The sequence below is a fragment of the Capricornis sumatraensis genome, chromosome 16, assembly GCF_032405125.1.
Source record: "Capricornis sumatraensis isolate serow.1 chromosome 16, serow.2, whole genome shotgun sequence".
Taxonomy (NCBI): Eukaryota; Metazoa; Chordata; class Mammalia; order Artiodactyla; family Bovidae; genus Capricornis; species Capricornis sumatraensis.
Genome location: NC_091084.1, coordinates 78,877,488 through 78,895,034, shown reverse-complemented (window position 1 = coordinate 78,895,034; position 17,547 = coordinate 78,877,488). Strand labels below are relative to the sequence as shown.

The 17,547-nt window shown below is 36.3% G+C and overlaps 1 protein-coding gene across 1 annotated transcript; it reads right to left on the bottom strand.

The window, feature by feature from the left end:
* Positions 1-6,690: 6,690 nt before the first annotated feature.
* LOC138092254 (olfactory receptor 4P4-like) lies at positions 6,691-7,629 on the bottom strand. Its single transcript, XM_068988065.1, has one exon. It carries the CDS (start codon positions 7,627-7,629, stop codon positions 6,691-6,693), a length of 939 nt encoding a protein of 312 aa, XP_068844166.1.
* Positions 7,630-17,547: the final 9,918 nt, after the last annotated feature.

The following is a 17,547-nucleotide window of genomic DNA, read 5'->3' as shown; positions in this document are numbered from 1 at the left end:
AGGTCATTCATCTTTGATGTCAGTCTTCTCATCACTCCCTCTGTTGCCGATTCTCTCCTGCTAATGGGAAAATCAGTCAGAATGTGTAAAAGCCAAGCCTTCAACAACAGCTTGCCTTCAGTGGTTCTTTCTTTATTTTCCTCTCAATGCGTTTTCCTCAATTTCACTTTTCACTAATAATCCCCTTTGTTAAAAAAAAAGAAAAAGAAAACTTTTCACAGAGTAAAAACACACTGAAAAATCAGGAGGGAGAATGATCCTGCCTGTATTGAAGGCTAAACCTGAGGGAGAATTAGCTCTCAAAATATTTGGCCTCAAAGTATAAATGGTAATAATATGTTAAAAGGTAAAAGACAGTTAAAGAATCCGCCTGCTAATGTAGGAGACACAGGTTCCATCCTTGGGCCAGGAAGATCCCCTGGAGAAGGAAATGGCTTGCATTGCAGGTGGCTTCTTTACCAGCTGAACTACCAGGGAAGTCTGAACCATTAAAGGGTAGAGAGAGAAAAATGGAATTTTTGAGCAATTATCTAACGGAATTTAATGGAGTTAAAACTATCTTTGAAAAAGTAAGATTCATTTACCCAATATCTAGTTTGCTGAAAAACTAAGCCAGGGGTTCCTCAGTTTTATCTAGTCTGATAATCCCATTCCACTCTATTTTCTGCTTTTTCTACTATAAATGCATGCTGCAGACCATGGGGTCACAAAGAGTCGGACACAACTGAGCAACTGAACTGAAGTGAACTGCTATACATGTCATTATTGAGGATGAAATCTTTGCTCTCCACGTTTATGATGACTTCCTCCTTGCTGAAAAGCTTTAAATAAAACTTTGAGTGTTGCCATCAATTTTATGGTTTTTGGTTTCCCTTACCTGACTATTTAGGGAGCTTCCCAGGTGGTGCTAGTGGTAAAGAACCCACCTGCCAATGCAGGAGACATAAGAGGCATGAGTTCAATCCCTGAGTCTGGGAGATACTCTGGAGGAGGTTAGAGCAACCCCCTCCACTATTCTTACCTGGATAACCTCGTGGACAGAGGAGCCTGGCGGGCTATAGTTCATAGGGTCACAAAAAGATACTACTGAAGCAACTTAGCGCACACACACACAAACCTGACTACATTAGTGTCTAAACTATACTTTGCCATTTGATGCTTAAAAGAATTTTATCTGCTGCCAGGGTCCAGCCCCGGTGGATCCAGGGTGATTCAAAGGTAGGGACGGAGTCGGCGTCTTTGGAAAAATACATATTTAATCACAGATATACAGAGATTAGAAACGGATAGTGTAATAGGAAGATTAGTGGAGAAAAAGAGGCTGAATAACTTGGATTACGTGGAATAGCATCCATGCTCCAGATGGGAATTCAGCCAGAAAAACGGGAGCAAGAAAGAAGCGACATGGGGGAATCAGTCTTTCCAGAAACTGATCTGATTTCTTTATTTTGGGGTTTGCTTATATACCTTTTGTTACACATAGGGATGAATACAGAGTCACGCAGGGGTCAGCAGTCCTGACCTTTATCAAAATCAGGTGCTTCACATAAATGTATAAAAAAAGGTACATCATCTTCTGGCCATAAGTGAGACCTGCTGACATTTTATGATCCTTTCTTTCTGATAACCAAAAAACTTATTTCTTCCAAGGGTGTTTTTTCTTAAACCAGGCACCACCCTCCAAATATAGTTACATTCCTATAGGGTGAGGGCGTAGTGAGTTACAATCAAGAAAGGAATTTACTTAACCCAAGGTTAACATGATTAGTCTTAAAGGTTAATACTTATTTCTCCTATATGTTAGTTATAAGGGTAGGGAACATGGAGATTTAGCAGCAAACATCAGCCCAACAAATGAAAATCCTTTCACCAATGTTGCCCTTAAGATCTATTTGGTCTTAAGATAGTGATAAAGTTACGTTTTTGCATAACAAGGACACAGTGATTATAACAAAGCACAGTGATCTATTATAAAAGAGAAAATCCATTAACTCAAAAAGTCTAGTATTGCTAACATCAAAAACTACCATATTTTCTTTTCTATATTCCAAATACATTGATTAATATATTCCCAGGTGCTTAAGGATATGGAGGCCTGGCAGCAATCATTGACTCAAGAAGAAGAAAAAGCCCTATGCTAATTAAGACTCTCAAAATACTCCAAAACTCTCTGTGCTGTTTATGGTTAAGAGGTAGTAAACAATCATGTGCCTAGTGGCAGGAGTATGGATAATCCTGTCACACAAGCTAGTCTGTCAGCAGAGAGGTTTGACCTGAGACATCCTTGTCCCACCCAGAGCAGGGAATTAGCAGCGATTATTGACACAACAAATGAAAAACCCTTCACCAATATAATTCCTAACCAACCCATTATACTAATAGTTTCTAACTCCCCAAAAGAATTTGCCTTTAGTAAGTCTAAACATCTCGTGCCTCTCAGATCGAGAGGCTGTAAACAATCACATGTGGCCGGACGAACCTATACAGGCGGGCTAGATAACCTTCAGAGGAGTCCATAAGCTGAAACACTGTTGTCACGCCCAGGAATTTTTATTGCCTTGGAGCTGCACGTTTACTCCTTCTCCGAGAGAAACGGTTATCGGGGAGAGCCCCCAGTAAAGTCAGAGGTGTAGGTGAGAGCATAAGACAGACTCTGGTTTGGGGGTAGATGCTTGGGAACAGGGGGTTTCCTGAGGCTTGATCACGCCTTTGCGTATGCCAAGCCTCCTTCCTCATGACCTTTGCCATGGGCAGAGTCCCTCACGCTGGCTCCCGGCAATCTGCTGAGTTTCAATTTACACCTCTGTAACATAACATAGATAATTAGATCAATATTTCAGAACTAGAGTTTATAGGGCTTTATAAGAAAAAATTATCACATATATCTTGTGAAGATTGAAATCATATTGTATTATAATGCTACTTAAACATGAATGAACATAGGCCACAGAAATTTTCTGCTTGTTTCTAATATAATGAAAAAAGTAAAAATAAAATATTTATTATAGAATTATTTCACAGAAATTAATTTATAGAAATTATTTGAATTGTATTCTAATGTAATATTAGATATAAGAACAATAGTGAAACAATTTTGAGCAGTTTCCATTCTAAGAATAATATTATACATTTCCTTTAAGCATCACAATTAGCTTATAAGCTAGTTACTAATATCTCTAAACAACAGTTCAGTTCAGTTCAGTCACTCAGTCATATCCGACTCTTTGCGAACCTATGAACCACAGCATGCCAGGCCTCCCTGTGCATCATGAACTACCGGAGTTCACCCAAACTCATGTCCATCGAGTTGGTGATGCCCTCCAGCCATCTCATCCTCTGTCGTCCCCTTCTCTTCCTGCATTCAATCTTTCCCAGCATCAGGGTCTTTTCAAGTGAGTCAACTTCACATCAGGTGGCCAAAATATTGAAGTTTCAGCTTCAACATCAGTCCTTCCAATGAACACCCAGGGCTGATCTCCTTTAGGATGGACTGGTTGGATCTCCTTGTAGTCCAAGGGATTCTCAACAGTCTTCTCCAACACCACAGTTCAAAAGCATCACATCTTCGGTGCTCAGCTTTCTTTATAGTCCAACTCTCACATCCATACATGACCACTGGAAAAACCATAGCCTTGACTAGACGGACCTTCGTTGGCAATGTAATTTCTCTGCTTTTTAATATGTTGTCTAGGTTGGTCATAATTTTCCTTCCAAGGAGTAAGCATCTTTTAATTTCATGGCTGCAATCACCATCTGCAGTGATTTTGGAGCCCCGCAAAATAAAGTCAGCCACTGTTTCCACTGTATTCCCATCTATTCCCCATCTATTTGCTATGAAGTTATGGGACTGGATGCCATAATCTTCATTTTCTGAATGTTGAGCTTTAAGCCAACTTTTTCACTCTCCTCTTTCACTTTCATCAAGAAGCTCTTTAGCTCTTCTTCACTTTCTGCCATAAGGGTACATATCTGAGGTTATTGATATTTCTCCTGGCAATTTTGATTGCAGCTTGTGCTTCATCAGCCCAGTGTTTCTCATGATGTACTCTGCATATAAGTCAAATAAGCAGGGTGACAATATACAGCCTTGACATACTCCTTTTCCTATTTGGAACCAGTCTATTGTTCCATGTCCAGTTCTAACTGTTGCTTCCTGACCTGCATACAGCTTTCTCAAGAGGCAGATCAGGTTGTCTGATATTCGTATCTCTTTCAGAACTTTCCACAGTTTATTGTGATCCACACAGTCACAGGGTTTGGCATAGTCAATAAAGCAGAAATAGATGTTTTTCTGGAACTCTCTTCCTTTTCAATGATCCAGTGGATGTTGGCAATTTGATCTCTGGTTCCTCTGCCTTTTCTAAACCAGCTTGAACATCAGGAAGTTCACGGTTCACTTATTGCTGAAGCCTAGCTTGGAGCATTTTAAGCATTACTTTACTAGCGTGTGAGATGAGTGCAATTGTGCGGTAGTTTGAGCATTCTTTGGCATTGCCTTTCTTTGGAATTGGTATGAAAACTGACCTTTTCCAGTCCTGTGGCCACTGCTGTTTTCCAAATTTGCTGGCATATTGAGTGCAGCACTTTCACAGGGTCATCTTTCAGAATTTGAAAGAGCTCAGCTGGAATTCCATCACCTTCACTAGCTTTGTTCATAGTGGTGCTTCCTAAGGCCCACTTGACTAAACTACAGAGGAAAAGAAAAAAGAGAACAAGGTCTTTTCAGGGCCCCTCACTTAGTAAGATATGATTTATCTGTATGCTTCCTGTTCATTTGTTACTAAATTCATATTTTAATAAATCACTTGAATCATAATTGCCATGTTTACTATTAGTACAATTTTAGAGTAACTCAACATTCTATAATAATAATTTTATTGGAAAACAAAGTCTTTTAACCTAAGGTAATGTATTAAAAAATGAAACTCTTGTTAATAATTTCCTCATTGCTTCAAGATCTCTTTAATGAACTAATGCAAACTAGCATGCATCATGATGTAGGCCTCATAATAACTCATAGAATTCGCTAGGTTATCAGCTTTAATAATAAATTTTCTTAATTTTTTATTACCTATATGAACATTTCCCTTACTTCCCCACTTGAACTCTGAAATTTTTCATCATCCACTGTGCTATGACATTATTTTGTCTTTCTCTGTATGGATTCATTTACATATTCAGTCTATCTGTAACTTTTTTCCCGTCACACCTGCTGCTGCTGCTGCTGCTGCTAAGTTGCTTCAGTCCTGTTCAACTCTTTGCGACCCTATGAACCATATCCCGCCAGGCTCCTCCGTCCACAGGATTCCCTAGGCAGGAATACTGGAGTGGGATGTCATGCCCTCCTCTGGATCCTCCCCACCCGGGGACTGAGCCCACATTCCCTTTCCTGCATTCGCAGGTGGGTTCTTTACCCTAGCTCCACCTAGGAAGCCCCTATACGTGTGCAATATAATACATTATTCCTCCCACTCGAGTTATTTTCATGATGTCCAATGAATCTTATTTTGTTAAAGAATTAAGAAAAGAAAAGAAAATTCAATTATTTGAAAACAGATACTTCTTAATTCTGTATATATACCTAGGGATCTCAAAGTGTATAGAAATTCTATGGAAATTGAAAACATGTACCCTTTGTTTCGAGCCTCCCAGATGGCACTAGCAAAGAATGTGCCTGCAGCGTAGGAGATGCAGGAGGCCTGGGTGAATCCCTGGGTGGGGAAGATCCCCTGGAGGAGGGCACAGCAACGCGACGGTAATGGAAAACCAAAAGTATACACTAGATCGAATAGTTTCAGTACCAGCATTTACTTCTGTTTTTACAACCCCATTGACTTCAACTAAGATAACATGCAGATTCTGCAATGTTCCTGCCACTAACCTTTTCACTAGAAGAGTATCCATACATCTCAGACTTGAGAAGTGGGCAGACATCCTACTTGCTTGATACAATCCCATTCTATGTCCATTATTTCAGCATGATTATTAGCAGAACTCCTCTTTTTACACTCAAATAATCTCAATTTGAGCAATAAATCATATAGCTATCCTTTCTATGTCCAAACCAATTTTTCAGTATATTTGAAAATATTGTTATGGTAAAAGGTTATATAATTATTAATTTTTGTCATCTTTAAGATGATTTCATTAAAATCACTTTAGATACATCTTCCAATTTTTATATAGTGATTCTCACATAAATCATATTTTGGTTGTTCAGCTCCTACATAACTAATTTTTGCTTTTCAAATAGTTGCAATGAATATTGGAAGTCATCAGTTGAGTAGCAAATAAGACTTTATATTTCTTATACTCCTTTTTTATGAGTATGCAGGGAGTATAGCAAGGTTCTATGGACTTTCTTTCTTGGATGATCAACATGACTGTAGCTTATGTACATTTGGAGATTCGTTTCATGGAACTCAATTATGGGGAGATTAGAATGGTATCCTTCATTTAGCAACTTATGGAAAGAGAAAAAAATCAAAGCAAAACATAACTTCAATAAGGAAATGATGACTCCTGTTACTAGGGGAAGACGTTAATAAGAAACATGGCTTGTTAGAAGAAACGATTTCAACTGATGCTAGTGTTTATGCTTAGTTTTTCTGGAGCAAAGGCCATTGTTTATTAAACTAAAGTAAGCAAATATCACTTGAATAAGATGTGTAATGAGGAAGCAAAATGATTTCAGATGATTTGCCTTGCAATCAAAAGTAGCTTCTGGCACCACACCCTCCTCAAGGCACTCTTCATCTCTGCATTTCTGAGAGTGTAAATCAGAGGGTTGAACATGGGGGCAATGATGGTGTAAAAGAGAGCAAACACCTTGTCTTCGGGAAATGTTGTGGCTGGTCTAATGTAAGTGAAGAGAATAGGCACAAAGAACAGAACCACAACTGTGATGTGGGAACTACAAGTGGAAAGAGCTTTGTACCGGGTTTCTGCAGGGTAAGCCTTGATGGTGTATAATATCAAAATGTAGGACAGCATCACGACCACAAAGATCACCAACCCCATCATGCCTGCGTTGGCCACCACTAGGATCCCAACTACGTAGGTGTCTGTGCAGGCCAGTTTCAGCAAAGGATACACGTCACAGAAATAGTGATCTATTTCATTGGGGCCACAGAATGGTAGGTTAATTGTGAGGAGACCCTGGACAAAGGAGTGCAGAAATGCCCCAGCACAGCAAGCGCTGATCATGGCATAGCGTCTGTGCCTGCTCATGATGATGGTGTAGTACAGGGGCCTGCAGACGGCCACATAGCGGTCATAGGCCATCACGGTGAGGATACAGATTTCAATGCCCCCAAAGAAGTGCATGGTAAAGAGCTGTGCCATGCAGCCAGTGTATGAAATTGTGCTACTTTCTGCCAGCAAGTCAGTGACTAACTTGGGTGTCACTGTTGAGGTGGAACACAGATCTGATAGAGCAAGGTAATTAAGGAAGAAATACATGGGTTGATCCTTTAGCTGACTGCATGTGATAGAGATCATGACGAGCAAGTTTCCCATCCAAATAGCTATGTAACAAAATAAGAATAGTAGGAAGCACACGTGTTTGATTTTCATGCTCTGGGAAAGTCCCAAGAGAATGAATTCAGTGATGTTATTGGTATATTTCATGGTCTAATGCAGTGAAGACTCAGTGAGTTTGCCTTAAAAAAAAAAAAAGACAGGTTAGCATGAGAAATATTGACTAAGCATGGTGTCAATCAGAGTGAGTATTGGAGAAATACATTCATTTAGTAAATCAGCTTCTTACACTATACTTTTAAATAGTTAATTCTAAGCCCCATATGATTAGCTTGCCATATAATATGCCAGATCTGTTTACTTTCTAGAGTGAAAGAGAATAGTATTAATAAGTACACTTGCTCAAATATAAACAAACATGTGCAGTCATCTTATGTATGGCATGAAAAGTGAGCTTAGGAAAGATCATTTCTTTTCCTGAAGCAGCTTGTTTGCTTAGGACATTCAAACAACCAGACTTAAAGTGAAGGGAGTAAGGTAAGTTGTGCAATTGCAGGACAGAACCCTGTCTTTATTTAAAATGTTTGTAATTTTTTTGTGGAATATGATTTTTTTTAATACTGCACTAAATTATTATCTTTACCAGTGAGTTGCTTGCACACAGGGCAAGTGACTCATTTGCCTCACTGAAGAAAAGCTATAGCAAACCTAGACAGCATAAGAGATATCACTTTGCCAATATAGGTCCATATAGTCAAAGCTTGGGTTTTTCCAGTAGTTATGTACAGATGTGAGAGTTGGCGCATAGAGAAGGCTGAGTGCCAAAGAACAGAGGCTTTCAAACTGTGATGTTGGAGCAGACTCCTGAGAGTCCAAACAGCAAGAAGAACAAACAAGTCAATCCTAAAGGAAATCAACCCTGAATATTCATTGGAGTGACTGATGCTGAAGCTGAAGTTCCAATATTTTGGCCATCTGATGTGAAGACCTGACTCACCGAAAAAGACCCTGATGCTGGGGAAGATGGAGGGCAGAGGGAAATGGGGATGACAGAGGATGAGATGTTTGGATGGCATCACCAACTCGATGGACATGAATCTGAGCAAACTCCAGGAGACAATGAAGGACAGGGAAGCCTGGCATGCTACATGTAGTCCATGGGGTCACAAAGAGTTGGACACACTTAATTACTGAACAAGAAGAAGTCCGGATTCTGAGAAAAAGTATGATATATTTACAAACAGTGTGGAAAAATAAAGAAAATACTGTATCAGGTAAAGCAAAAGTAACTGTGGCATTTCTTTTTAATTTAAATTAATAAAAGGTAATAGTAATTATGTGTAAAATTGAGAAACAAAGATTGCCTAAAAGACTAATAACAATAATGAGGAAGTGGATGGCACTTGCTTGACACAGATCAGGTTTCAATAATTTCTATAATAGAATATTTTACAATTTGACTAGTTATAATCTCCCTGCTTTGTTATCTTTTAGGTTACAATGATTTCTTTTAGAAATAATGAAAATTTCATAAGTAATATATCCTAAGAAATATTTTTCAAAATATCACATATATTATTAGTATTTCTATAATCAGAAAAATATGTAAAATTTACTTCCTTAAATAGCTTTAGTTTTCCATTATGCTTCTATAGTTTATAAGCATATTTTTAGTCCAAGAATTTAACATCATTTTGATACTTTGCTCATAAGACTTTTGGAGGAAAGGATATCCTAACAAAAAAAAAGTAGAAACATTCCATTAATTCCCAGGCAGGATAGGTTGAAAGTTTGTCTCTCTCATGTTAAATAGATGCTATACTAACAAAATGGGAAAATAATTAGAAAACTTAACTGGTTCCCTTTTTTTTCCTCTTAAATATTTCTCCTTGACAGCCTCCAACTTAATATCAGAGACTTCATATTCATGTTATTTAAATTATAACTTATATTTCCAAAACTCCCATGTTATTTCCAGTTTCCTTTGTTAATATTTGAGTTACTGATTTTATATATACAAGATCTTCATATTCATATTTAAGTGATTTAAAGAGAACATTTCGTATCATAAATTATAAGGACTAACATTGCTGCTAACACAAATTCATTATATATGACAACAAATTTCTTTTTAATATGAGCATTTCTAGTATAAATATAATCGTTTCGTGGTAGTGCAGGTAGAATTACCAGGTACATACTATGAAATGGGCATTGATTATTTTCTCTTTCACTTTGTTTCTCTTCATATCATATAGATTGAGTATCCCATACACCATGAGTATCCCATACACCAGGATAAAAAATAAAAATGTGCTGAAAGATTAACAGCTAAAAATGAAGCTATTACAACTCATATCAAATTGATTGTTATTGAAGGTCTTTCACAAACATAAAAGATAAGTAATGATAATGATAATAATACCTAATATTTCCTTCAAGTAGGTTTAAACATTTCACATTTATTGAACCGTTAATCCTAATAAAGACCAGTGATCATTTTGTTATCTCTCTTTTGCAAAAAAAGGAAGCCAAACAGTTAACAATCTGGATAAATACTGATAAATATTAAAGACTGTTTTTAGGTTTACTTTACATTTTTTTCACTATTTGGATGTTGCTAATTTGGTTGTCAGATACAAACTATGATTCTAGGGAAAATGTTGCTTTTTCTTTTGTTGTTATTTCTTTCATAACCAAGTTGTCTCACATGACAAAAAGTCATGAATAAGCTAAGTTTTTCCCAACAGCTTCAAAGTTTTCTCTTAACAGCTGTATCAATTACATTTGGTAAACTGATTATATTTGCTCTGTGTAACTGTTCATCCTGTTCTCATTCTTCCTAATTGAATTTGCTCTACCTTGACATTCCGGATCCTCTGATATCAAGGTTTTCTATACGATAGCCTTCCGCTTTTTCAATTAGTCAGTATATATGGATTTTGCAGAGAAGCAAAGGAAGCAGAAGAGCGATGAATCTCTATACCAGCACATTCCCTTAACTTATTTTAACTGTAACCCTTTTTGTCTTTAATATTTTTTTTCTCTTCTGTCTGAAGCATAAGAAGTCTTTTTTTTTTTTTTTACTTTTCTCTTATATAGCCCCTATGTGACACAAATGCTATCATTTCTTCATGAATTTCTCAAAATCATACCAAAAAAAGTCTGTTTAACTTTGGCATCTTCTGAGGCATATGACAAGGGGAATGAACATGTGGAATCAGCATGTTTATAGATAAAATTTAATTTAAATTATATATGCAAAATTTATTTTTCTTACTTGAAAGTTATTATTAGTTACTATAGTTTGATTGAAATTTGACTTACCAGATTATTATCTCATTAGATAAAATCTTTTATCTCTGAGTAAATGGTGGCAATGTTCTGAATGTGGTCAGAATCTTAACTGCATTGCTAAAGATTCATGAATTTTATCATATAATCAGCTCACATGAATTCTGGTTCTAAGACTTTGCTGCTGTCCTTATAGAAATAGGAAATGCTCTTCTGATTTTTGAAACTAAGACAAAGTGAAACGATTGCTAGCATTTATGTTGAATAGTGGTTTGTTTGTTTGTTTTTTCCTACACAAATGTTGTATCTCTTCTGGGGTTCTGGGAATGGAAATGTACACATAAGCCTTCTGTCTGATTTCCAAAGGTGTTTAAATTAGGTGACCTGGGAGATCATAACCCCCAACCTCCCTGTCACCTTTTCTAAGGATGAGACAGTTCCCCAAAGAAGAGCTGGCCAAGTCCTTAAAAAACAGTTATGCCACAGCTAACAATTTCTTATACTCTGAGGAGTTAGTACTAACTGAAACCCCACTTTTGTTCAATACTGAGACTGTAAATCATGGCCTTTATGTTGAAACACAATTTGAGGAAACCAAAGGCCAAGATAATCAGAAATAAGCTTTTTTTTTTTTTCAACATGGACCATTTTTAAAGTCTTTATTGAATTTGCTACAATATTGCTTCTGCTTTATGTTTGGGTATTGGTCATGTGGGGTCTTAACTCCCCAATCCAGGGATCTACCCCACACTTTCTGCACTGAAAGGCAAAGTCTACTGAACTGTCGGGGAAGCCCCAGAACCAAGTTTTGAAGTTTGGTTTATTATAGAATAAATGGTTTGAAAAGAGAATGAGAAACATCTTGTGTGTTGCTTCAAATCTAAAGGACCCTCCCAACCTCACTAGTTGCTTTATTGTATAGTTTTAAATTTCAATTTGTTTAAAACATGTGCTTATTACAATAGATACTTAACTGAATTGTCATCAGATGAGGTGGTCAAAGTAATGAGGATTTGAAGAAAATTAATTTATAGCACAACATATGATATTTTAAAAAGTAATAACTGTGTGCTTAAATTAAATGCATATTCTAGTCTCTGGCTCAAGTGATCTGTAGCTGTTCATGAGATCTCATTAGATATATGAACTTCTATTTCCATAGAATTTTTATAGTTTCCTAGTGCAATGAAATGTCATTAACACTATTGACATAATTTTTTCTGTTAATTTTTTCTTTTGATACTAATATGAATACTATCTTTCTTTTCATTAGTGCTTACCCACTCAATATTCTTCCTTTACTTTTAACCACTTGGCATCTTTATTATTTAGGTTAATCTTTTAAAAATATATGGCTATATTTAAAAGTCTAGACTGATAGTTATTATCTTTTCACTCAATAATTTAAATCAAGCAGTCTGACATATTTTCATGGATTCATTTCAATAGTTCTATATCTGTTTTCTATTTTTGAATATGTTTTTACTTTGATTCTGTCCTCTTTTCTTGTCTGTTAAGAAGATTTTTGTTTGTTTGTTTCACCTTCCCGAAATTTTGGAAATTTTCATTTCTGTCATTCCTACAGAAATTTGTCACATGTGAATCCTATTTATTATTTAAAAGAAGATTTTTTTTGTTTCTGTCATAGTCCATAAAGTTTAAGGGGCATAACCTTCACTGATGATGCCACTGGTTTAGATCTTTGCAGCGGTAGCAGATATTGTAACAAGAAGTTTATAGAATATAGTAAACAGGGATTCAATTACTGTGAACAACAATTTATGATAGATCAGTAAGTTCCCAAAAATAGACTTCTTTTTTTCAGTAAGAATCTTGGAATTCTGACATGGTTGACCTCAACTGAAAGCACTTCACTACTCGAGATAAGGTGGTCCCAGGCCATCTTATATTGGTCTCCATGGGAACAAAGACTCACACTATGTTTATCTCCACAGTTCCTAAATGCACAGCTAAAATAAACATTTTTGATGACAGAAGCCTTTCATTGGTTTTTTATTTTGATTCTTATTATACCCAAATGTAAGCCCATGGAATATAGTTTCCCTACCAGTACAGTGTAACCAAAATAACACCGTATCTCTGATAGACATGCATATATTAAGGTCACCATAACAACAACAACAAATAAACAATAGAAGGCATTAATTTCTATTACACATTCTTCTCAATTTGCTTGTTTAGCCTGGGGATAGATATACCTTGGACTCTGGTAACAGATGTTCATAAATTACTTAGATGATGACTTCAACTGTACCTCCTGTTGCAGATCCAGTAACTTGACCAAAAGCTCATGTCAATGTCTGAGGATTTAGGTCTCTGAGGCAAAGAGTATATACCTTCCCAAGTGAAAAACAAGGTGGTAAATTTACCACCATGAAGAAACTTAGTGATTGCCAGCAATATACCATCAAGTCAGAATGATATCTAAGAGGTTAGGTTTGAACAAATCTCATTGGCTTAAGAAATGTTCATGAAACTCTTGCCAAATTATCTCTTTTCCCTCAGTCAATAGCTGTGATCTTACAGGGGGTTGGCAGAGGAGGAAACACATGATTGCCTCTGTTTGCATTTAGTTCTACAAGAAAATTCAGCATTGACTGAACATGGAATGTTATAGCATTACAGCCTCAAACATGAATGTTTCCAAAAGGGTAGAGGTGAAAACCTTCTTAGTAGTCAAAACCTCAGCCAGTGTATTTGGTTGTCTAGTTTGTATAGGCCACAAGATGTCTAGATGTGTAGGTCTATTCCCATTCATGACATTTGCTAATGATTTCACTGGATGTTTAACTTTAGAAAGCATAGAATAGAAGGCGTGAAAGAAAAAAAGCATTTTTTTTCAGCTTCCATACTGTACAGAAACCCAAACTAGTCCTTTGAAAACCCACACATACAAGACAGATACAGATTTTTATGGCCAACAGCTCAGCTGAGGTCCTAGCTCACAGCCAGCATCAACTTCCAGGCATGTAATTCAAGGTGCTAAACAACTTCAGCTGCCAGTTAATGAACTTTTGAATTTTCTAAGCTGCAACCCCAGACATCACAGAGCAAAGATGATGAAGGGTTAATAGGGTAGCAGAGATGTGCCTGCAAACGGGTCTCTCTGCTCGGGCTGAGCGTCCTTGCATACGAGGCGTTCTGCCAAAGAGTCTGGACACAGCCTTGAGTTTAATGGTCCCTTGCAAACGAGGGAGCATTCCCTTCTTGAGATAAGAAGGAGATGGGGATTTTGTGAAGACTCTGCAGTAAACAGAGATTTCACTCCCCTTTGCTATACGATAACATGTATGCACCTGCGCTGTGCTGAAAAGGCTTATTCATGCAGTCTGGAATTCTGCCTAGGAGGCTTTGTATAATAAACGGCAAATAGTTTTTTGCCCAGTTCTGTTCCTCTGGCCAGAGTGGTGTCCTGTCTGTCTCTTGTGTGTCTTGTATGTTCTGTGTCATTTCACTTGTAATCACCAGTAATCTACAGATAAGCCATCTTCACTATGTCTAAATTCCTGATCCCAATCACAGAAACAAGGGCTAATTCAGTATTGCATAATTTTCATACATTTAATTATATACATTTTTCCTCTTTAAATTTCGAGTATTAATTTTACAATCTACTCTTAGTGTTACAGATTATTCAATAAAGATTGCAACTTGAACTAGAAGAGAAACTAGCATTGTCCAGAATGTTCAGGATTTGCATTTCTTTTTTGGGAGAGAAAGAGGGAGACGATCTTAAGCATCTTGTTTGGCAAAAGCATAGAGATGTTATTGGTTTTTGTAAGGAGGTTCAAATTTGATGTAGAAGAGTGTTTATAAACAGTAGCAAAAGGAGTTAAATGTCCCACTCATTTACTTATTAGCCTCAGCTCAATAATCCACCTTTAAACGCTCTCCTCTGAGATGCTGGGAGTAAAATTTCACAATATTTTTCCTTTAGCAGATGACTTCCTGTTAGTTTACGTCACTAAGAGCACACTAGAATGAGACTGGCAATCCAAAAGAGAGAATTAGAAAATTAGCTATAAGATACTAGAGAATTTATGTTTCAGTAATAAAGGATGCTTATTTAATATTGGTCTGATATTTTAAGAGGGCTTCCCTGGTAGCTCAGATGGTAAAGAATCTGCCTGCAATGCTGGAGACCTAGTTTCGATCCCTGAGTCAAGAACATCCCCTGGAGAAGGAAATGGCTACCCACTCCAGTATTCTGGCATGGAGAATTCCATGGGCTGAGGAGTATAGTGGGCTACAGTCTTTGGGATCGCAAAGAGTCAGACACAACTGAATGATTAACACTTTCACTTTCATTTTAAGAATTGACAAAATTATTTTACTCAAATCTAGTAAACATCCAGTTCCCACTACCTACCACCTACCCATTTCCTATAAAATTAAGCATTTCAAAATTTAAAATATATATATATGAAATTCCTTAATTTGACATTGTGCTATATTGTGCTATAGCATAGTCAAAATACAATGTCAAATTAAGGAATTCTTGAGACAGTTACGAGAAGAAAAAAGGGGGAAAATAAACATGAAAGAATTAAATTTCTCAAGCAAGAGAGAGCTGAGAAACTGCTTAAGCTTCTGCAGCCAGCTTTTGCAATCACTGTAAACTCTATCCAAACATCGTTTTCTCATCAATTTTATTAAATACTTTGCCCTATATAACAAATATTTTTAATGAGCTCAGTAAATAGAATTGATTTTCTCCCCCTTCCCTATGATTTGTGAACATTGCTCACCACTTAAAAACACATTGTCTATATTTATAGATTTAATATACTACTACAAAAATTCAGAATACAATGAATAAGGTAAGAAACAATTTGAAATACCCCAGGGTCATATATGGGTATGATGTGCTAGTTTACTATTCCTTACTGTATTTTTTAAGTGAGCAGTTTCTGAAATCGCCATATACACATTTCACTTGAAAATCCAATCAAGATAAAATAAAAGAAATATAACAGCACAGATTTATGAAGATAATCAGGAAAAGTTTTAATTTAATCTGTTAATAAAAATAAACAAAATTACTCTAAGATATTGGTTATCTCAGGGCATTTGTTAACACTAACTACTGTCGCAATTTTCTCTGCACCACAATAATATAGTTAAATAATTTTTTTCCTTAGTAGCATTTCACAAAAATTAAGCATTTTTTATTATTTTTCTGGTTAAATTATAAAAGAATAGTTGTTATTATAGTTAAGGTAAAATTTCTGCCATAAGTTCAAATTTTCTCTTAGATGTATCAGAATATGATCTGCTATAAAATTACCTTAATTGAATTGAATAACTCTAGTCCATTTCAGGATGGCAAGGATTTTGAAGGTAGGAAATTATTAGTCAGTGGAGATATGCAAGCATAAACTTGATAAGAATATGAAGGAAAATATAAAAGAACCAAAATAACACTCAATGCAATTCGCTATGGATAGAATATTTTATCACTCTAACTCGACTGTTATTCTCAGCTGGAATTCTACTTGTGAATAATGTGCAACTAACAGTAAAGTTAGCCAAATAATTTTCTGGTAATCAAAAGTTAAACTAAAGAGAATAAATTTCAATGATGTATAATGCACACTTGTTCAAGTATTCTTTTAAAAATATGAAATGGTTTTTTCACTAATTCACTGACAATCACATCTAATGGCTGTGCAATGAATTTTTAGGTTGAATCAGGAATAGTTTCTTCCTGAAACCTTCACTTTGCAGAGCCTTAAAAAATTGTATATATTTGCCCAGGGAGTAGAATGTGAGTCAGTGACTCAGTGATGGAACCAATGGACCTTCAGATTGAAATAAATAAGTAAAACAAGTATTCTGCAATTCTCATACAAGCAAACAAACATTTTCAGTCCTGAGAGTCATAGAGTGTTTTATGCCTATGCCTAAAGGAAATTTGGTTGAGAAGAGCAGAATATGACTTCTATGACAATGCAACAATTAATTGGCCTTTGAATATTCTAAGAAATCATGTTCCCAGAGGCATTTCTAAACAAAGCTTCACAAAAAGCCTCCCACCTCTCTGTCCAAGGTCATGTCCCTGGAGCTGTGGACATTGCCTATCTCAGAGCTTCTATTCTGCTGACCATTTTGTTTTTCTCTTATGCCACTTCATTTCCACAGGTCATATACGCTCAGGCCCAGAAGTACACCCTAAAGTTCAGGTATTTAATCCCTTACTTCATACTGAAATCCATGTGTTTCTTTCAAGTATGTAAGACTTCAGAAAATCAATTTTTATAATATCTTAAGTAGTACAAAGTAATAATAACGATAGTTTACTGAAAGATTATTCATGCTTCAAGTTTATAATCCCATCTCACAATAATGACATAAATGGCAGTACCTCTATTGTGTTAAGAAGAACATAAAGTAATTACCAAGCTGATCAGAATCTGTTTTATTCACTCACAGAAAGCACTCAATTATTTTTCTCCTGTTTACTAGCTATTTGAACTAGTCACTTAACTTCTAGAGACTCATGTTTTTATCTTTTACCTAATAATATTCATGTATGTGTCCACCATATCTTCTCATGGCATGGTAGCTCATTTCTTTTTAATACTGAAGTGTATTACATTGTCAATATGTGCCTCAGTTTGGGGCTTCCATGGTGCCTCAGCCATTAAGGAATCTGCCTGTAATGTGGAAGACCTGGGTTTGATCCCTCGGTTCAGAATATTCCCTGGAGAAGGGAACAGCAACCCATTCTAGTATTCTTTCCTGGAGAATCCC

Excerpts from the sequence above, each read along its gene's own strand:
- LOC138092254 (XM_068988065.1), bottom strand. The coding sequence starts at position 7,629 with ATGAAATATACCAATAACATCACTGAATTCATTCTCTTGGGACTTTCC.